The sequence below is a fragment of the Oncorhynchus kisutch genome, linkage group LG15 (assembly GCF_002021735.2).
Source record: "Oncorhynchus kisutch isolate 150728-3 linkage group LG15, Okis_V2, whole genome shotgun sequence".
Classification (NCBI taxonomy): domain Eukaryota; kingdom Metazoa; phylum Chordata; class Actinopteri; order Salmoniformes; family Salmonidae; genus Oncorhynchus; species Oncorhynchus kisutch.
The window spans coordinates 56,527,563-56,550,811 of record NC_034188.2 but is presented as its reverse complement, the minus strand read 5'-3'; the positions used below and the strand labels follow the sequence as shown (position 1 = coordinate 56,550,811).

Here is a 23,249-nt window from a genome sequence, read left to right as displayed (position 1 = left end):
TGTCCGGGGGTGTCCTCGGATGGGGCCACAGTGTCTCCTGACCCCTCCTGTCTCAGCCTCCAGTATTTATGCTGCAGTAGTTTATGTGTCGGGGGACTAAGGTCAGTTTGTTATATCTGGAGTACCTCTCCTGTCCTATTCGGTGTCCTGTGTGAATCTAGGTGTGCGTTCTCTAGTTCTCTCTTTCTCTCTCTCTCTCTCGGAGGACCTGAGCCCTAGGACCATGCCCCAGGACTACCTGACATGATGACTCCTTGCTGTGCCCAGTCCACCTGGCCGTGCTGCTGCTCCAGTTTCAACTGTTCTGCCTTATTATTATTCGACCATGCTGGTCATTTATGAACATTTGAACATCTTGGCCATGTTCTGTTATAGTCTCCACCCGGCACAGCCAGAAGAGGACAGGCCACCCCACATATGCTCTCTCTAATTCTCTCTTTCTTTCTCTCTCTCGGAGGACCTGAGCCCTAGGACCATGCCCCAGGACTACCTGACATGATGACTCCTTGCTGTACCCAGTCCACCTGGCCGTGCTGCTGCTCCAGTTTCAACTTCCACCTGACCGTGCTGCTGCTCCAGTTTCAACTGTTCTGCCTTATTGTTATACGACCATGCTGGTCATTTATGAACATTTGAACATCTTGGCCATGTTTTGTTATAGTCTCCACCCGGCACAGCCAGAAGAGGACTGGCCACCCCACATAGCCTGGTTCCTCTCTAGGTTTCTTCCTAGGTTTTGGCCTTTCTAGGGAGTTTTTCCTAGCCACCGTGCTTCTACACCTGCATTGCTTGCTGTTTGGGGTTTTAGGCTGGGTTTCTGTACAGCACTTTGAGATATCAGCTGATGTACGAAGGGCTATATAAATACATTTGATTTGATTTTGATTTGATTTGATTTAATACAATCAGGGCACAGCATAGGACAGGGAGAGCTCTGCAGTGACGATTTATGACATCTAAATGTGCATCAGATGGCAACAAGATCATATTGTACAGCAATTTCATCAGGTAACATGAATACAAAGCCAGCGAGAGGTGGTTAGAATAGGATGGGAGGCCAAACGTCTGTCTAACCAATAGAGAGTCAGAGTCCTGAGTGTGGGAACAAACAGTCTGTCCCACAGTGGGTTAAAGAAAGTTTGTAGTCAACAAAGTATACAGGAGTCATGAGGCAAATAGCAAGATGCACAAGAAAATAATAAAATATATAACGACTTGGGGCTAGCCATTGTAAGTTCAGAGTCACTCGCCCCAACAGTGCGTGTGTGCTGGAGGTGAGCGAAAGCTCGGGAGAGAGGGGTGAGTGTGGTGGAGGTACCTGTACCAGACAGGGGGAGACAACCAGCGCAGACCGTGAACAGATCGCCAGGTGGAATCCAAGCAGCAGTGCAGCAGGCAACGGGAATAGGTGTGTGTCACACCCACTTGGGAGAAGCTTTTATTTCTGGAGGAAGAGATATCTTGTAGAAAATGCCAGTGAATGGTCTTTGAACAGCAGGAGGGGTCTTCAGAGGACGCTTCAAAGACTCCTGACACTTGTTGGGCCAACAGCCCTTTTACTTCACACCTCAGTGCTAATTGAATTTGTATCTGGTCTGTCCTTTCAAGCCTGGGAGCTCAGTTCCAGGTTGGAATGGTGTCCTTAGGTCTTTGCTATTTGTTTGCTAGAGCACCCTCTGTATAGCTTAATTAAATTGTTGCCAGCAGCACAGTTACAGTCACCACTCTGGATAACAATGAAAACAGCCAAACCAGCTCTGCTAGGCCAAGTAAAATGGTGTTCTCTCATTTGTTTGACAGTAACGTTAGCCAGTTACTTGAGCGTTCTCTGTCACTCCAGAGTGAATTTACGAACGCACCCATAGGTGTCACAAGAGATTAACAATTGTCATAATGAAAAACAACACTTCTGCATTCGAACGTTGACTTTGTCAATTCTGTCTGTTGTGAAAAGGTATGGTTATTACCACACTAATACCTGCTTGCTAACAAGGTCAAAGAGGTCTCTTTCAGAATTATACATAAGTATTTTCCTGTGAATCATTACCTGAATGTATTTTTACGTTAACTGTACTTTTTGTGTTGAGCATCCAGAAACATTTTTGCATTTATGTTGGCATTGTCTACATGTAAAGTGATTATGGCAAGATATTTGTAGATTTATAATTGATAATATTCTTGATTAATTTAGTTTATTATGGGAGCATGTGCTGCTCAGTTTCCTTAACTATAATAAGGATAAAGAAAAACAATTTTACCTCTGACATTTAATTTTGCTAAAGGAAAAATGTTATATTCATAAATATTAATTCACTAATAAAAAAAACTCTCTTCCTTGTTTTCTGTAAGGAGTTTGAGACCATTCTACATTATTCGAATGAGAAAGCTGTAAAAACAGTCAATATGTGTGTCTTTAAAAGCCTTTGCATAATCTGTAGTTTGTTGTACCCCCTAGCATATATGTTGTTCTTGTTTGTTTGTATATTTCCTGTAGGTATACTGGTGTTTTGTGCAAAAAAATATCATAAAAACATAGAATTCAAAGAACCAGAAAGTTTATCATAACACTGTCAAAAATTTCTTGGCATCAAAAATGCACCCATTTCCAGAATATTATGATTGCCAAATACTGTACAATTTAAACACTCCCCCCCCCCCCCCCCAAACATCTGTAAATATTGAACAATAAAGTGTTCCTTCCTGTGTACTTAAGCTAAAATGTTTATTCAATTCTACTGAGCCATTTACTTTATATTCGAATTCGTATTGTAAACTTTATTTTTTTCTTATTGTTGTTGCTTTGTCGAGAAGGAATCTGCAAGTAAGCATTTCGTTGGACGGTGATACCACGTGTATCCTGTAGGCCGACATACGACTTATAAAACGTAAAACTATAGGAATAATGTATATAATACCTGATCGATAGCAAATGGGAGAGAAAATGCATATATTTTATGGATGACCATGCTGCCTTGTTCTGTGGTTGCCATGGCACCGAGAGGCAGAGCGCTCTGCAAATATTGTAAATATAGGGTGCGTTTGTAAATTCAGAGCGTTGTCAGATTGTCTGTTGGTAAATTCAGAGTGTTTTGCCCTCAGCGCGTTTGGAGCGCACACTGGACGCTCTGGCTGAGGAGTAGGGTCGATCCAAGCGTTCTGACCTCACAAAAGCAGTCAAGTAACTGGATAACATTGGCTAGCTTGCTAGCTTTTTCAAGACACAAATGAGAGAACACTCACTCTGACCCTTTTACTCACCCTAGCAGAGCTGGTTAGTCTGTTTTCATGTTATCCAGAGCATTGGTGACTGTAACTGTGCTGTTGGCAACTATTTAAATACGCTTTTTGCCGACACCGGCCATATATCAACTTGTGTTGAGCGTTTGTAAATTCATCAGTTATTCTGCGCTCTAGCACACAGATGAGAGTGCTCTGAAATCGGAGTAGATAGCCAGAGATAATTTACGAACACACCCATAGACAATATAGTAAATATTTTGTTTTTAAAGCTTTTATTTATTTAAAAGAAGCATTTCTATCGATTTTTATTGTGTATTTTATTGCATTTGTATATTTTTATTTAAAAATGTAATCAACATTTTGGGGTTTGATAACTTGTAATAGATTAACTTAAATAACTGGTGGTGACCAATTGCAGGACTGATTATGGCAAGCAAGTCAGTTTATTTGGCTTGCTATGATTTGAATGATACCGCAACACCAGATCAACAGCATCGGCTTTTTGGCCCCCTGCCCCAGTTCCTAGAAGGAAGTGGACTGTTGTGTGATGGGATGCAGAAGCTTGCTTCGTAGGGGGCTTTTCTGAAACACTGCTTAGGTGTGGTACTCTTATACTGGTGCTTCTACAGTCTCCGAAGCATCACCAAGGTGGGTGCTACATTTCAGTAGAGGATGAACCAGCCTACCTACGAAGGAGGAGCTGTGACTATCGAAGACGACAAGCTACCCGATGAAGATCTCTGGCACCTGTCTGTCAGATGTCTCTACCTCCCTGCCTTGCTGTACCATCTATGCTCCCTCCTCTCAAGATACTACCCTTCTGAACTTCCTATCATCTAAAGCTGTGGAAGACTGTCGCCCAAGAACTGCCATATTCTGAACAAGAACTGCATATAATATATTATTCCTAAATCTGTTTTATGAAATTGTTTTTTGTTTGTTTATATAACATACATACATCTATTATTATTATTATTATTATTGATGAAAACATGACCTAGTGGCGCAGATTACTGTTGGATTTGAGAAGGGCGTTCCCTCGCCCTTTTTTGCCTATTCACATCAAAGGCCATAGACCGGTGCACCGCTGCTCAGGTTAATAGAACTCCCTCAATGGGAGTGGTAGAGAATACGTTCAGGGAAATGCGATGATGCGAAAGCGTATAATGATGCTATTATGATCAGAGATTTGTATACAAATAGAGTATACACCTTAGTTCGAGGTGTACATACCTACATCTCCTGATTGCAAACCATGTAATGTTATTTATAGGTCTTCCTGCTCTCTTGAGAACCTTGATTATCTCGAAATGGAGTCAGTCGGCCGTGGTGAATTCTCTGAAGTTGAGCTAGTCCAGGATGTAGTGCTCCTACCTGCGGCGAGAGATATGGTAGAGTCCTCCAACATTTTGAGAGAAGAGTTTTGAGAGAAGGGGTTCCATCCTCACAGGCAGATGCCCTGGTGTAGGATCGTTAAGGGCCAGGTAGTGGGATGGGGTGGTGGGTTTTTATGAGTTAGATGTTGGTCTAATTTAAGTTTTTCCCATTCCCTTATTTTCTGGGTGACCAAATTGTGCATTTCGCACTCCGACCTGCTAAAGGCAGCAATACGCAACACCGCGTCTAGTCTAGAAAACCACACGAAGAAGAAGAAAGTACCTTCAGTCAATCCCAGTGACTGTCTTGTTTACCTCTCCACTAACCATCCCAGGGGGACTATATAAACTATTATTTAAACCATAATGCAACTCACATTAATTTAATTTAGATTAATAGACATATTCTGTGTCCAGGGTAAATCATTTAACCTAACTCATTTACACTATCACAGGAACAAGAAAAGTCACAGGTCCTTCATATTATTCCCATAATCCTGGAACTAATCCTGTAATTATTGGAACTCTGTTCATGCGACACATGACTGAAGCCTGTGTACACAGGCCTTTCCTGAAAGAAATTAAGCCTTGCCTGGATGCAGGATGGGTCTTCCACCAGCAGAGGCACTGTTTCCAACTGAACTGCCATGTCATGATCACATCACAGGCTTAGTAAAGAATTGATGTAGACTAACAGTGAAATGTTTACATATGGGTCCTTTTCCAAAAATGCAGAATTAAAGATGAAGATTAAAAAAATAAAAATAAAAATACAAATAGTGATATGAGGAATAAATACACAGTGAATAACAAATAGCAATAAAAAGTAAAAAATAACATGGCTATATACAGGGAGTATTTTGTATTTTATTATGATCCCCATGAGCTGTTGCAAAAGCAGCAGTTACTCTTCTATAGCCTGCATATCAATACATACCAACAATCTATCGAGATCAAATAGGGGAGAGGCGTTGTGCAGTTTATCTGTTTTTTTTAAACCAGGTTTGTTGTTTATTTGAGCAATATGAGAGGGAATGGAGTTCCATGCAATAATGGCTCTATATAATACTGTATGCTTTCTTGAATTTGTTGTGGATTTGGGGACTGTGATAAGAACCCTGGTGGCTTGTCTAGTGGGGTAAGTGTGTGTGTCAGAGCTGTGTGTAAGTTGACTATGCAAACAATTTGGGATTTTCAACACATTAATGTTTCTTATAAAAAGAAGAAGTGATGCAGTCAGTCTCTCCTCAACTCTTAGCCAAGAGAGACTGGCATGCATAGTATTTATATCAGCCCTCTTATTACAGTGAAGAGCAAGACGTGACGCTCTGTTCTGGGCCAGCTGCAGCTTAACTAGGTCTTTCCTTGCAGCATTCGACCACACGACTGGACAATAATCAAGATAAGACCAAAACTAGAGACTGCAGAACTTGCTTTTTGGAGTGTGGTGTCGAAAAAGCAGAGCATCTATTTACTATGGACAGACCTCTCCCCATCTTTACAACCATTTGAATCTATATGTGTTGACCATGAGTACAATCTAAGGTAATGTCAAGTAATTTATTCTCCTAAACTTGTTCAACAGCCACACCATTCATTGCCAGATTCAGCTGAGGTCTAGAACTGGAGTTCCAGTACCGAATTGATGTGCAGGGGTACGAGGTAATCGAGGTAGCTATGTACATAGGTAGGGGTAAAGTGATTAGGCAACAGGATAATAGACATTAGCAGGGTATGTGGTGAGTGTGAAAGTGTGTGTTTGTTTGTGTGTGTGTATGTATGTGTGTGCATGTTATGTGTATGTATGTGTGTGCATGTTATGTGTATGTATGTGTGTGCATGTTATGTGTATGTATGTGTGTGCATGTTATGTGTGTGTGGGCGTGTGTGTGTGTGTGTGTGTGCATAGAGTCAGTGCAGGAGAGTTACTGCAAAAAAGTGTACATGTGTGTTTATGTTTATTGACCTGGAGGCGAAACTGAACTATTTCCACTAGATGGTCCAGCTGCAAAGTCAAATTTGGCTATATCGTATAAGTTCATGGTCTTAATTTAAGGTTAGAGTTCGGCATTAGGGTTACCAATGTGGTTAGGGTTAAGGTAAGAAATGTTATGACTTTGTCAGCTAGTGATCACTCTGCAGAGCTGCCTCCAGAGCAAGATTCATGACAATAAATGGCATCCTGTGATAAATGGGTCTACTAGAGACTTGACTGATCAGCATCCTATTGACAGCCCGAATAGGACAACATCTGAAACTAACCCTAACCTTCTTAACCCTTAAACGTACCCCTAACCATAAATTAACCAATTCTGAATTTCAACATTGGTTTTCCGGTCAGTCACATCCCCTTAGTTTTTCCAGAAATAAATAGTTTAATTAATAGGTAATAACAGTGCTGTGTGTCTTTGGCAATTTCTCATCTGTTATAATTCATCAGAATAAATATGTTTGCATTATTTTCCTTTCCTTCTTTTTCTTCTTCTTTCTCAACTTATATTTGCTGCCTCTATAGTTTAACCATCAAAGTAGGAGGTAGCCTAGATGTCCAATTGCCATCAAATTCTTATTCTTCTAATTCTTATTATACAACTATGATTTTGTCCTGTGCAAGGAAACATTGTATAATATTGATAAAGGAAATAGATACATTTAGATTCAGAAAAGGGAATGGCCCTTGTGTGATCTAACATATAAGGTCCCACAGTTGACAGTGCATGTCAGAGCAAAAATCAGCCACGAGGTCGAAGGGATTGTCCATAGAGCTCCGAGACAGGATTCGGTCTTCAACGAGGTTGAAAGTATATTCAGTATATTGAGTTCGTTCCCGTGTTTATTTTACTCAAGCGGGATTGGACGCCTCGCCATATATTTGACACCCCTGCTGTAGACGATGGATGAGTCATGACATCAAATCAAGTTAAATTGTATTTGTCACATGCGCCGAATACAAAGGTATAACGTTAGACTTTACAGTGAAATGTTTGTTTACGAGCCCTTCCCAAAAATGCAGAGTTATAGGCCTCCAGGTGTAAACGAACAGAACATCATAAGTGTATTGAGTGTTATTTTGCAGACAATAAAGTATTTTCAGTGTCCATTAGAATGAGTTGAAGTCGAGAGTTTGAATCCATCCAACCATGTGATGTTACACTCGACAGACTTGTGAAACTGCACCGCTGCCTTCCCGGTTATAAACACACACAGACTTGTACTAGTGCATAATGCGCAGTTCTGTCGCCAAGACAACCGTTTCTGTGGATGAAGTCATTGTTACGCTGATAGTTGCTATAGCTACAACCTAGAGAGGGCGCTGCGGAGGGGCTATGTACGTAATATGACGCAGGGTGGGGGCGTGCTCGCGATGCGCGCTGCGCAAGGCTGGTTGTTGTTCCCGCAGAGAGGCGAGAAGATGGCGGCCGTGTCAAGCGGAGGTGCAGCTGGGTCCGCTGCGGCCGGGATTACGCACTCTACCCGACCGGCCCACGCAGGCATGGGCACCCAGAACCGAGCACAGCCATCCTCTGGGATCAGCCACTCCAATCGACCGGCCGCGGGGTGCATCACCAACCCCGGCCACCCCTCGTCCGGCAGGCCCCCCCTAGCCCGAGTGGGCTACTACGAAATCGAGCGGACCATCGGCAAGGGAAATTTCGCCGTTGTTAAATTAGCAACACACATAATCACCAAAGCAAAGGTAGGATGATTAATACAAGGCTTTTGAAGGGGATCAATTCCAGGTTGTCAACGATTTCTACTAATTTGACTGTTATCGCTGTCACTCTCATCCAGGCTGAAGATTGGGCCTTCGGGCTGAGAGCGAGTAACGTTATAACGGCTAGACCGCTTTTGGTCGCAGTGCGGGGGTGTAAACATGGGGCATCATAAGCAATCATTCGCCTTGTAGTTTTTCACATGATAGAACCAGTTCTAATGTAACAAGGGCAGCGGTGGTGACTTGTCTACGGAGATGAGGGTACCGCTGGGATGAAAGAGAGTAGAGGGGCGCTTCGAGCGTGGACTGCGTTCGTTAACTAACCAGCTATTTTTGGCATTCTGTATTAGCTAGGTAGTATCACAAGTATCATGTCATCAGTAGTTTACACGTATCATTTGCAAGCAACTATATATATATATATTATTTGGGATATTTTGAAGTGAATGCGCCTTTGGCAAGTTAAGTTGGCTTGGTAGTTAACTAAAATAACAAACCTGCTTGACAGGCAGTAAACATATTACTGGCTGGCCATATCTCATCCCTAAAAATGTGTTCACTTACAACGTATTTTCTCACTGAAAAAGCTCATGTTTTTAAATTTCTCATGGTGTATTTATTTGATTTAGTGGTATATTCGGGGGCTGGTATTTTAGTTTTAGCCTGGTTATGTGGCATCTCCATTTGAGTATAGGCAGAGGCTATGGGAAAATTTGCAGCCTCCGATATGTCATAGCTTATTGATATCCCTTTGAGTGTGCTTATGCTGTTGCATAGTGTGGGCGTCTGTAGGCAGATGCATTGCTGGTGGATAGTCACTGTCCGCTTGACACTTGTTTTTCAATACTGAAACAAAAAAACAATCATAGTAGTCGCAACTTTTACCTACATATAATTTCTCATCCTTATAGTTGAGAGACCTTAGCATGAACAGTAAACTACTTTTTTTTTTATCCACATTTTGCCTTCACACAAATTACCGTTCCATTTTATTTTCCCAGGTATCTTATTGAGAAGTGGTTGCATCCCCCGCACCTCTCTGATTCAGAGGGGTTTGGGTTAAATGTGGAAGACACCTTTCAGTTGAATGCATTCAGTTGTACAACTGACTAGGTATCCCCCTTTCCCTTTCAATGTTTTTCTCTCAATATCGACTTGGGTGGCCAAGGAGTAGAGCGGGCCAATTGATGGCCTACCCACTCTGGCCATACTTTTAAGCCTGTGCCAGTGCCACTAAGCTGACATATCTCCTAGTAATAAGACTGGATCTGCAACACGCTCATGGAATCGAACTGAGGCCAGTCATCAGAGAGGGATAAACAGAAGGCTACCTGTAAGGACATCACGATTGTAATGTGTGTGTAGAAGACCGAGAACACGTGACTACTTCCATGTGTGTTGTGTGAAGGAGGCTGACTATTCTGATAGATTAGCTCACATGGTGACATGGGACATATTCAAAAACACATTAGGCTGTGGCCTAAGCAGCTTAGGCTAAGCCACAGAACTTGTGAAAATGTATTTATAGGGAACCACATATTAGTGCTTAAAAGTTACTTAACGATTCATTGATAAAACACTAACCACTAAAAACTACAATCTCTCCATTATTAGGCCACGTTTTTTGTTGAGTGATTCTTTTGCAAAGGGGGACTCCACACAGGCCCTGATATTTTGCATTCTACTGGATTGGTAGAATGGATTGCATTAGTGCAATTTGAAAATGACCCTTTCTAGGCAGAGGTCATTGTGAGAATTTACATTTGATTTCTCTCATTTAATAAAGGCCATGCTGAATCACAGGGGCAGGTCAACACATGACTGGGCATTTGGCTAGCTGGCTGTTGCTAGCTAGTTTTTCCTGGTTGATGAACATTGGGTTGTTATTTTCCCTGACATGCATATGGTCCTCTCTTTAGCCGGTTCTTTGTAGAATTTTGACCCGGAGTCGTACAAAATTGGGTGTTACTCTACTCCAACGATTAAGTGAAACCAACTAAAAACAAACTAGGTTTTCCTTAACTAATCTCTCTTCGTTTGTCTTTCAAGCACCCACATGGGTTTGTATTTTCCCCATATCCAATAAGGAGGGGACTTGCAGCTTGTGGAGTGTCTCAAATAGAACCAAGTTCTATTTTAGCGCTTGGCCACGCAGACGCTCATTCACGAGCGTGAATGGTGGGGGTGAAATGATTGAATAACCTGTATGTGTACATTTATTTTGTGGCCAGTGTGGTTTCTGTGTAAGTAGCTGCTCCAAGTATGATTGATTTGGATTTGGCATTAAATGTACCACCACCCAAAACCTTATTTTTTTCCAAATTTTTTTTTTACCCCTCCAATTGCATCTTATGAACCATGACATGCTTCAGGTTCACCTGGTGTATATGTACAATTTAAATGGGACTAGATAATGTTTTTCTTTTTTTAAAGATGCTCAAACATATGAAACCAGTGCCTTGGTGCTGCCGTCTCACCAACTCAAGATTATAAACACTGATATTTCTGGTCGTGTGTCCCAAAAAGGGCACATTATGCAACCGAAGAGCTACTGATGTCCCGATTTAAGAGAAATTGCATGATAATGGAATAATAAACAAACAAAGTTGCCTCTTCTAGCTACATCAACAACATATCTTCTGAATTCAAACAGTAGCCGATCTCTTAATTTTGCTCACATGTATTGACGTGACACCCTCCCTAGCAGTCAGTTAGCCGATGTAGAAGTGAGCAAATTCAGTATATTTGGACAGATCTTCGCACTGCACACCTTTTCCACCAGCATTAGTCATGCCTAATCACCGGTGTGAAAGACAGGAGCTATAGCTCAATGCTTCGGTCCGCAAAGCCAGTTAGGGAGAAGGGGTTTGTGGAGCCGTGGCGTTAGACTGAGCCAAGCGTCACAGCTATGGAAGAGGGACTGTCTTAGAGTCGTTAGGGCAGACCTGACAGGCTCGGTTCTAGGGTCAACAACAAAACACACACCTGAATAAAAAGTGTTTCTAAACCTAAATGTGTCTACCAGCTGACTAGCTCCCTCCTCATCAGAAGACGGGGCACCTCCTCTTGGCTCCACTACAGTCAGACAGGTATGGCTAAAGAAGGCAGCCGGCGTGCTCTGGCTTGTCTGCGGTGCATCGCACCGCCTCCTCATGTTACACTGCATCTATCCAGACTACTTCTCCCCCTACCGCCGCCGCCTCAGCTTAGATTTGCATCGAGGAGGAGGAGGAGGAGGAGGAGGAGGAGGAGGAGCAGCAGCCACCGCGAAGGCCAGGCAATGTTAGATAACGGGCCTAATGCACGTGTCATGCGGTGATTTAATTTGCATTAATAATTTGACAATTGTGGTGTTGCTGCTTGACCTACCTTCATGTCCCATAGTTATTGGGTTATGCACAGAGAGAATCTGATTCTGTATGCCCATCTTCTCATGTTCTTGTTGGTGCGTTCAGGACTAGCCCTAGTAGAATCTGTCCTAGGTCTAACTCACGTCATTTAAAAAAAAATCAAAACTAGTCGTTTTTGACAGGCAATTAAATACTACTTACAGTGCATTCGGAAAGTATTCAGACTCCTTGACTTTTTCTACATTTTGTTGCCTTACAGCCTTATTATAAAATGGATAAAAAAAATATAAATGTCCATCAATCTACAAACAATACACCATAATGTCAAAGAAAAAACAGGTTTTTAGAAATTTGCCATATCTATTAAAAATAAAAAAACTAAGTATAATTATTCAGACCCTTTGCTATGAGACTCGGAATTGAGTTCATGTGCATCCTGCTTCTGTTGATCATCCTTGATGTTTCTACAACTTGATACCTGTGGTAAATTCAATTGATTGGACATGATTTGGAAAGGCACACAACTGATGATATAACATCAGACAGTTGACAGTGGATGTCAGAGCAAATACCAAGCCATGAGGTTGAAGGAATTGTCCGTAGAGCTCCGAGACAAGATTGTATCGAGGCACAGATCTGTCTGGGGAAGGGTACCAAAAACTGTCTGCCCCAAGAACACAGTGGCCTCCTTCATTCTTAAATGGTTGAAGTTTGGAACCACCAAGACTCTTCCTATAGCTGTCTGCCCGGCCAAACGGAGCAATTGGGGGAGAAGGTCACTCTGACATCTCTGCAGCACTCTACCAATCGCACCTTTATGGTAGAGTGGCCAGACGGAAGCCACTCTTCAGTAAAAGGCACATGACAGTCCGCTTGGAGTTTGCCAAAAGGCACCTAAAGACTCAGACCTTGGGAAGCATTTTTCAGTGGCAGGGACTGGGAGACTAGCTGACTGGGGCAAAGGTTTACCTTCCAACAGGACAACGACGCTAACACACAGCCAAGACACCATTTAGTCTTCGGGACAAGTCTCTGAATGTCCTTGTCCTTGATCTAGCAACCTTTAGGTTACTTGCCCAATGCTCTAACCACTAAGCTACCTGCCGCCCCATGCTTTTAGCGTCATACCCTAGAAGACTCTGCTGTAATCGCTGCCATTGCTGCTTCAACAAATTACTGAGTTAAAGGGTCTGAATACTTATGTGATATTTCAGTTTTTTATACAAACCCGTTTTTGCTTTGTCGTAATGGATTTTATGTCATAATTATTTTAGAATAAGGCAGTAACGTAACAAAGTTGAAAAAGTCTAGGGGTCTGAATACTTTAGTGTATCTATGACGTCATATCTGTTTAGGCTGTTTGGTAGTAGCTTAGCTAGATTATGGTGACAAAACATACTCACTCATATACAGTAGACCAGCCATACTCAACTGGCGGTCTAGACCCAGAACGGGGTTAATACGGACCACGGCTCCAGAGTACAACTAGGTCAGCTTTCGACTCCTGGTATCATATAAACACACATAAGTCATGGACTTTCTTTTTTTAATTGCAGGAAATTAGCTTGAAACAGAAAAAATCTCTGGGCCCATGCAAAATGTTTAGAATTGTGGGAAATTAGCTTTAAAACTGCAACATTTTCTCTCCGCCAACAACAGAGCTGTGAACAGTTTGGGGTCACGTGTTACGAGGTGGGGGTTTGTTAGTATGCCGATAATTGACGATATCCATCCGAGCCTTTGCCACCTAGGTCTGATACCATTGTCCAAACTCACCCCCTTTTACCACAGAAAGGTTCCTCAGTAAGCATCCCCATAATGGAAACTTTCACCTACATTCAGGTCTTACTGACTGTATGGTTTGGGTCCATGCCTTACAACACTGTATCATCAGCTATATTTAGCCCCTTGACAAACTGCCCCACGGCATCGCCTTCCTGCGTGTGCCAGTCCGGCCAGTCCCCCTCGAGAGTCAGTTGGCAACATTGACGACATGATGCGTCTTTCACAGAGACTTACACATTAGAGTCACTTAACTTTAGTGAGTTATCAACGTCAGGTGCCCCGGGAATGGTAATTCCATTGGAATCTTGTTGGTATCCATAGAGACATTGGCCATGTGTTGGTGAGAGATGGAGGACTACGGAGACTTGACCCCCTCCATGTATGGAGCTCAGCTGCTGCAAGGGGACCCCAGTCATTGGTTGATATCAAGATCCAATGCAAACTCTTGTCTACAGAAAAACTGTCAGATGGACTAAACCACCTACATAACCGTGGACATTAAAGCAATAAGACACTAGAGACTGTGGTATTGTGAATAGGCCGTATCATGATGATACACACGACTGGATCATAAACTCAGCCAATCAGCATCCAGGACTGGAACGACCCATTTTTATCATACAGATTATCCTCTGTGTTGTATCTGTTGGTGTTTTATGCCTCTTTGCTCATCCCGGTTTTGTTTGTTTGCTTTGGTTTTTTAGAAAGACTGCGTCTTCTTGATTTTCTCCATTGTCCATTTAGGGTATTGGCTGCCTCATTGATGAATGAGACCTATTCACAGTTAAAATAGCACGTGCACTCCTGATCCGCACGTACATGAATAGGCCCATAATTTGGTGCACACACTCGCTCTACAGTACAGACACATACAGGAACATCTGAACGTAGACTTATGACTTAGCTGAGTCACCCACATGCGTGACACACACACACATCCACACAGAGAACATTGTCTTTCGCTCTCCCTGGGGGAGTGTGTAAAGCCTGTGGCTCCGCTGTGTGGTTGAAGGGCAGGGAGACCGTTTTGTTGTTAGCTGGGTGGCAGGTAGCCTAGTGGTTAGAGCAACCGAAAGGTTGCTGGATTGAATCCCTGAGCTGACAAGATAAAAATCTGCCGTTCTGCCCCTGAACAAGGCAGTTAACCCACTGTTCCTAGACTGCCATTGTAAATAAGAATTTGGTCTCAACTGACTTGCCTAGTTAAATAAAGGTTAAAAAATTACTAATAATATGACGATATCACACTGCCCCCCCCAGGTCAAAGTCTGAGTCTCTTATTACTGGTAACCTTGCAGCGTTGAACTTTCACCCTGTGTGGTGACCGTCTCCAGATGATGAGAACGTTGAGCAGCAGGGGTGAGGACCTCCCAAATGCAGCGGTGCGTAGTGTTCCCACTGAAAGGGACACGCAAAGAAAACCAACAACATGGCTTGAATAAAAAAAGATGCAGACTTATTTGTGTGATCATGTGATGCTCACTGCACACGTTAACCTCCACATAAGGGAGCTTGATTGAAGTAGAAGGTCAACCCTCTACAACAGGGAACCCAGCGGGCTAAGCTGATAGAGATGACGATGTGATGATGTCATTTCGACCATCTTTAACTGGTGGAAATGTGAATGTTTTTGATCTCAGTGTTGGCAAGTGCCCCCCGTCTCCCCATACTAGAACAATGTCACACTGATCATCTCTTGCTCACGCACAGCAGAATACAGCCACGTGCATGCTTCACGGTCACTCACATGCACATGCTTGTTAGCACTCTGTGCACCCAAACCAACCCTATCCACAATCCCACTCATGCTGACTCATACTGACTGTTATGTTTAGATGCACTTTGTGTGTGTGTGTGTGTGTGTGTGTGTGTGTGTGGGCTATTTTTCTATGTAAGAGTATGTTTGTAAGAGTATGTTTGAGTGTGTCTTGGGAGGGGGGGGGGGGGGGGGGATTCTTGGTCTAGTCTCCTCTCAGATGAGGACACAGCCCTGGCCTCTGTTGGTTAGCATTGCTCCTGAGCCAAGTGGCTTTGGGCCTGACTGACTAAGGCAGATTAAACTTTGACTATCCTCATTGCAGACGTCTGAGATGGTGTCTTTTTTAAAAAGCTCTCACCTGTTAGACTACTTACTGGTATCCCACGTGATATTGTTAGAGGTTAGGCTAAATCCACACATGACACCATCACCAATGTGTTTCATTTGGTTTGTGTTAAACTCCTTGTTTTGTTCTTAACTTTTATTAGACTCTTTGAGCCATCATTTTTATTCCATCTTCGATCTCCAGATTGCGGGGTTTTTTTTCTTCATATTTGCCTCTCTGAGCTCTCCGCAGTCATACGCTGTTCTGTAAAACATAAAAGGAATTTAATGACGGCAAAGTCTTCATACCAAACTTTAAAAGTCCTCTTGTCCGCATTCCTTTTGATGTAATTGTCAGCAGCACAGTCGTGTCGTTTAGAGTGCCTTGCCCCAAATAATGTCAGTTTACTGGTCTGCTTGTGTTGGAGGCCTATCTATCTCTCCTGTTTATGTTGTAGGCCACTTGTCTGTTCCTGGTTGCTAAGTATCAGCAGTGGCGCGGTGCTATGGTTAGGTCAACAGTCGTGTGATCGCGGGGGGCTATATGACACTTCAGCTTAACTGACTCTGTATCCATGTCTTTCAATGGAAAATTCCAAGGTAATGCAGGCCAGGCACGTCACCCCTCCAAGTAGATTACTGTAACTATAACTGTACATTATAAAACCAGCCAATAGTTCCAACTACAACTGGCCATTTGAATTGTGTGTGTGTGAGGAAATGACTTGTGCTAGTCATTCGGATAGCTTGTCCAAACTCCTCTGTGTGCTCAGCTTATCAGGCCAAATGATGTTCTATCAAACATGATGCTGGCACCAGCTTTTATAGGCCAGCATAGCTCTCTCTTCCAGTTTTGATTTCGCACCCGATTTCCTTATTTTCAGTCCATTTGCATGGAGAGGGACTTGATGTTCCCTAAAGAATATGGGTTTGTGGCGTGAGACCGGGAGTGTGAACTCACAAGGCCTCATGACCTTCCTCCCTCATTTGGGCCTTTCTGTTTTTACTGTATAATACGTAGTGTGTGTTTTTCAAGTGTCTCCCTGTTCCAGATGTTGGCCATCGTACCCACGATGCAGGGGGGGGAGTTTACATCAACACAGCTGGATGACTGCCAGAGCAATAATAGCCCAATGAAGCTTAAAATACCACGGAGATGGACATGCACACAGGCCTAGTGAGGAAGATGGACCCACTGCACACACACACAGGGTTCAATGCTAGAACACCATGTGCCTGGCTCTTCCTTTTCCTGTCCGCTAGCCGGAAATGGGCCGCAGCTTGCTTTCATATGGTCCCATTCTATTATCTCGGCCAAGAACAGAGAGGGGGAAGAGTAGCTTCAGAAATAACTAGTATTCCCAGAATGCGAAGCCAGCTCACAAGGAGGTTTAGGCTTGTGTAAGAGCAGGTTATCGTCTCATTGGACAAAACCGATCACCCCATTACACTAATTTATTCATTAGCCTAAAACATGACGTCGAGCTGACACGTCACAGTTATTGGTAAAAGAAAGCACCGCCAGAATTGGTTAGATCAGCATGGTGTCAAACTCAATTCCTGGAAAGTCGTGCGTTTGCGAGTTTTCGCACCTCCCTTGTACTTGATTAATCAATTAAGGTAATTGATTAGTTAGGAACCCCTCACCTGGTTGTCTAGACCTTAATTAGACACAAAAGGAAATAACAAAAACAAGCAAACACAGAGCCTTCAGAAAGTATTCACACCCCTTGACTTATTCCACATTTTGTTGGGTTACAGCCTGAATTCAAAATGGATTAAAAAAAACTATTCTCAGCCATCTACTCATAATAGCCTATAATGACAAAGTGAAAACATGTTTTTAGAATTTCTTGCTAATTTCTTGAAAATTAATTTACATAAGTATTCACACTAGAGGTCGACCGATTTTATGATTTTTCAACACCGAAACCGATTTATTGGAAGACCAAAAAAAAAGCCGATAACGATTAATCGGCCGTAATATATATTTATATATATATATTTATTCATTTATAATGACAATTACAACAATACTAAATGAACAATGAACACTTTTATTTTAATATAACACATAAATAAAATCTATTTAGTCTCAAATAAATAATGAACATGTTCAATTTGGTTTAAATAATGCAAAAACACAGTGTTGGAGAAGAAAGCAATATGTGCCATGTAAAAAATATTTTAAAAAGCTAGCAATTAAATTCCTTGCTCAGAACATGAGAACAGCTGGTGGTTCCTTTTAACATGAGTCTTCAATTTTCCAAGTTAATACGTTTTAGGTTGTTGTCATTATAGGACTATTTCTCTCTATACCATTTGTATTTCATAGACCTTTGACTATTGGATGTTCTTATAAGCACTATAGTATTGCCAGCCTAATCTCGGGAGTTGATAGGCTTGAACACATGAACAGAGCTGTTTATTAGCGAAAAGCTGCTGGCAAACGGAGGACAGTGCTGTTTGAATGAATGCTTACGAGCCTTGCCGCTGCCTACCACCACCTCAGTCAGACTGCTTCATCAAATATCAAATTATAGACTTAATTATAATATAATAAACACAGAAATACGAGCCTTGGGACATTAATATGGTCAAATCCGGAAACGGTCATTTCGAAAACAAAATATTAATTATTTCAGTGAAATACGGAACCGTTCCGTATTTTATCGAACGGGTGGCAACCCTAAGTCTAAATATTGCTGTTACATTGCACAAACTTCAATGTTATGTCATAATTATGTACAATTCTGGCAAATTATTTATGGTCTTTGTTAGGAAGAAATGGTCACACAGTTCGCAACGAGCTAGGCGACCCAAACTGCTGCATATACCCTGACTCTGCTTACACTGAACGCAAGAGAAGTGACACAATTTCAGGCACAGCATTGATTATATGCAACGCAGGACAAGCTAGTTAAGCTAGTCATATCATCAGCCATGTGTAGTTAACTAGTGATGATGTTAAGATTGATAGTTTTTTTATAGGATAAGTTTAATGCTAGCTAGCAACTTACCATGGCTCCTTGCAGCCTGCCCTCGCGTAACTAGGGGTGGGCAGCCTGCCACGCAGTCTCCTCGTGGATTGCAATATAATTGTCTATAACCGGCGTCCAAAAATGCTGATTAGTGATTGTTAGGAAAACTTCAAATCGGCCCTAATTAATCGGTTGACCTCTAATTCACACCCCTGGGTCAATACATGTTAGAATCACCGTTGGCATCAATTACAGCTGTGAGTCTTTCTGTGTAAGTCTAACAGCTTTGCACACCTGGAATGTTCAATATTTGCCTGATATTCTTTTCAAAATCCTACAAGCTCTGTCAAGTTGATTGTTGATCATTCATAGACAACCGTTTTCAAGTCTTGTCATAGATTCCATGTCGCCTGAGGAGATGGCTGCCGTTTTTCTATTTACTGTTTTTTTTCTCTCGTTATTTTTTACTTATTTTGTACATACTGTTTCTGCCCCCGTCTCTTATGACCGAAAAGTGATTCTGGATATCAGGACAACGATTACTCACTTTAAAGAGTCGGACGCAAAGGATTTACTTCAGACACCCAACAAGGCCCAAATCCCAGTCATTCGCATGAAGAAGAGACCGAGAAATCAGGGATGTAGGTCGGGGTGCCTTGTCAGGATCCGACGGTGTGTGTGTAATCCCTCTCTACCATCAGTCCTATTAGCCAACGTGAAATCATTGGATAATCATTGGATAACAAATTGGATGTGCTTTTTCTTCAACTCTGCCTAGAAGGCCAACATCTTGGAGTCACCTCTTCACTGTTGACGTTGAGACTCGTGTTTTGCGGGTACTATTTAATGAAGCTGCCAGTTGAGGTCTTGTGAGGCGTCTGTTTCTCAAACTAGACACTAATGTACTTGTCCTCTTGCTCAGTTGTGCAAGGGGGCCTCCCTCTCCTCTTTCTATTCTGGTTAGGGCCAGTTTGTGCTGTTCTGTGAAGGGAGTAGTACACAGCATTGTACGAGATCTTCAGTTTCTTATTAATTTCTCACATGGATTAGCCTTCATTTCTGAGAACAAGAATAGACTGACTAGTTTCTAAGGAAAGTTATTTGTTTCTCCCCATTTTGAGCCTGTAATCGAACCCACAAATGCTGACGCTCCAGATACTCAACTAGTCTAAAGAAGGCCAGTTTTATTGCTTCTTTAATCAGAACAACAGTTTTCAGCTGTGCAAACATACGTACAAAAGGGTTTTGTAATGAGCAATTAGCCTTTTTAAAATGATAAACTTGGATTAGCTAACACAACTTGCCATTGGAACACAGGAGTGATGGTTGCTGATAATGGGTCTCTGTACGCCTATGTAGATATTCCATAAAGAATCTGCCATTTCCAGCTACAATAGTCATTTACAACATTAACAATGTTGACACTGTATTTCTGATTAATTTGATGTTATTTTAATTGACAAAAAAATAGGTTTTCTTTCAAAAACAAGGAAATGTGTAAGTGACCCCAAACTTTTGAACAGTAGTGTGTGTGTATCATATATATGTGTGTGTGTGTGTCATATTTGTGTGTATGTGTGTGTATATACACACACACACACACACACACATATATATACAGTTGAAGTCGGAAGTTTACATACACCTTAGCCAAATGCATTTAAACTCAGTTTTTCACAATTCCTGACATTTAATCCTAGTAAAACATTCCCTGTCTTAGATCAGTTAGGATAACCACTTCATTTTAAGAACGTGAAATGTCAGAATAATAGTAGAGTGATTTATTTCAGCTTTAATTTCTTTCATCACATTCCCAGTGGTTCAAAAGTTTACATACTCAATTAGTATTTGTTAGCGTTGCCTTTAAGTTGTTTAACTTGGGTCAAATGTTTCGGGTAGCCTTCCACAAGCTTCCCACAATAAGTTGGGTGAATTTTGACCCATTCCTCGTGACAGAGCTGGTGTAACTGAGTTAGGCTTGTAGGCCTCCTTGCTCACACACACCTTTTCATTTCTGCCCACAAATTTTCTATAGGATCGAGGTCAGAGCTTTGGGATGGCCACTACAATACCTTGACTTTGTCCTTAAGCCATTTTGCCACAACTTTGGAAGAATGCTTGGGGTCATTGTCCATTTGGAAGACCCATTTGCGACAAAGCTTTAACTTCCTGGCTGATGTCTTGAGATGTTTCTTCAATATATCCACATAATTTTCATGCCTCATTATGCCGTCTATTTTGTGAAGTGCGCCAGTCCCTCCTGCAACAAAACACCCCCACAACATGATGCTGCCACCCCTGTGCTTCACGGTTGGGATGGTGTTCTTCGGGTTGCAAGCCTCCCGCTTTTGCCTCCAAACATAACGATAACAGTTCTATTTTTGTTTCATCACACAATATTTGTCCCCATATGCAGCTGCAAACCGCAGTCTGGCTTTTTTATGGTGGTTTTGGAGCAGTGGCTTCTTTCTTGCTGAGCGGCCTTTCAGGTTATGTCGATATAGGACTTGTTTAACTGTGGATATAGGTACTTTTGTACCTGTATCCTCCAGCATCTAAACAAGGTCCTTTGCTGTTGTTCTGGGATTGATTTCAACTTTTGTCCTTCCTGAGTGGTATGACGGCTGCATGGTCCCATGGTGTTTATATGTGCGTACTATTGTTTGAACAGAGGAACGTGGTACCTTCAGGCATTTGGAAATTGTTCCTAAGGATGAACCAGATTTATGGAGGTCGACAATTGTTTTTCTGAATTCTTGGCTGATTTCTTTTGATTTTCCCATGATGTCAAGCAAAGAATCGCTGTTTTTGAAGGTAGGCCTTGAAATACATCCACAGGTACACCTCCAATGGACTCAAATGATGTCAATTAGCCTAACAGAAGCTTCTAAAGCCATGATATCATTTTCTGAATTCAAAGGCATAGTCAACTTAGTGTATGTAAACGTCTGACCCACTGGAATTGTGATACAGTGAATTATAAGTGAAATAATCTGTCTGTAAACAATTGTTGGAAAAATTACTTGTGTCATGCACAAAGTAGATGTCCTAATGGACTTGATAAAACTATAGTGTATGTAAACTCAGGAACATTCACAGTCTTCTTGGTAAGCAACTCCAGGGTAGATTTGTCCTTGTGTTTAAAGTTATTGTCCTGCTGAAAGGTGAATTCATCTACCAGTGTCTGGTGGAAAGCAGACTGAACCAGGGTTTCCTCTGATTTTGCCTGTGCTTAGCTCCATTCTGTTTTTGTTTTTTTATCCTGAAAAACTCCCCAGTCCTTAATGATTACAACCATATCCATAACATGGTGCAGCCACCACTATGCTTGTAAATAGGGAGTGGTACTCCGTAATGTGTTATATTGAATTTGCCCCAAACATTACACTTTATATTCAGGACAAAAAATGAATTGCGTTGCCACATTTTTTGCAGTATAACTTTTTTGGGTAAGATTATTATATATATTTTTGCAATACAAAGTATACACATACAAACAACAACATACAGCACACAAACATCCTCAACATAACCCCTGCCCAGAACCACCTGCTCACACCACCATCTCCAGCACCATTATCACTCTGTCACATGACCTCAAACCGCACCATTTTGTTTCTGTCTGTAGCCCATGCCCCTTCAACATATAGATAATAAAGCATCTGACCTTTCCATTGTGTTATAGATGGCGAATTTGTTGATATCCAATTTTTAGGTACCCGTTTTTTAAAGATGATTGAAGAGAAAAGTATTGTCCAAACCCATAGGGTATCTCACTGCACCCTCATGTGCTATGTCTTGAAATATGCAGAAAGACGTATTAGAAGTACATTTACATTGTAATACTTCTGACAGCCAATTTTGTAACTCCGCCCTTAATTGTATGATTTTATAGCATTCCAAGAAGCCATGGGCTATCAGTGTTGCCATGTTCTCGGTTTTCCAGCCAAATTGGGCTAGTTTGAAAACGATGTCCTGGGTGTTGGGTTTTTGGGCTACTTCTAAATTGCACCATTGCCACCAACGTATTTCTTTTAGAAATGTATATATTTCACGGTGACCTGCTGCTGCTGACTATCAGGCTGTGAGTGAGTGAGTGAGTGAGTGGTGGAGAGGAGGAGGGCCGGAGCGGTGTGTGTGCGTTGAGAGAGTGCTGCAGCTGAGTCACGGAGACAGAGCAGCAAGCGCACACGTCGTGACAACTTTTTTTTGGCCAGTTGCAGGTAGGCTATTTAGTTTGGTCATTATGGAGACACCCTTTTTCCATAAAACATATTACCTCGGTAGAACTTATGTAACGGCGACAAAGAATTGGAAAAGGATTTTAGGCGCACAAGCTCTTTAGATCAGTTCGCTCAGAGGTGGTTTAAAATAAACTGCTTTCTAATGTCTACTTTTCTTATGGATAACCGTATCAAGCGAACGGTTTTACTCATGCTCATTTCTAGGGTTTGGAGCGCTGCGCCAGTGGACATTTGAGATGGGATGTTGTTCAACTCCACCGCCTGCTTGTGTGGTGGGAAAAAGTGGACAATGAAAATGACATTAAATGTTTCGAGGCTAAATTTGCATATTGGCCATCAAGTAGGCCATTAATATATATTCCATTATAGGCTACTGTAGCCTACCATTTGATATAATATGTTGAAATGACGATATTACTGGAGTCATTGCAAATACATTTTATGGCACTTGTGTAGCCTACCTGGAGCCGGTAAA

At 41.9% G+C, this 23,249-nt stretch overlaps 1 protein-coding gene across 4 annotated transcripts in view; it reads left to right on the top strand.

Annotated features, from left to right (window-relative positions):
* Window positions 1-7,995: 7,995 nt before the first annotated feature.
* The window catches only part of LOC109905522 (serine/threonine-protein kinase SIK3 homolog), a 50,439-nt gene continuing 35,185 nt past the window's right edge, over window positions 7,996-23,249 (top strand). For all 4 annotated transcript variants that reach the window (XM_020502933.2, XM_020502931.2, XM_020502930.2 and 1 more), the window contains exon 1: window positions 7,996-8,313. In XM_020502933.2, the coding sequence (XP_020358522.2) occupies window positions 8,029-8,313 (285 nt within the window). In that variant the 5' untranslated portion in view covers window positions 7,996-8,028. The remainder of the gene's footprint in view (window positions 8,314-23,249) is intronic.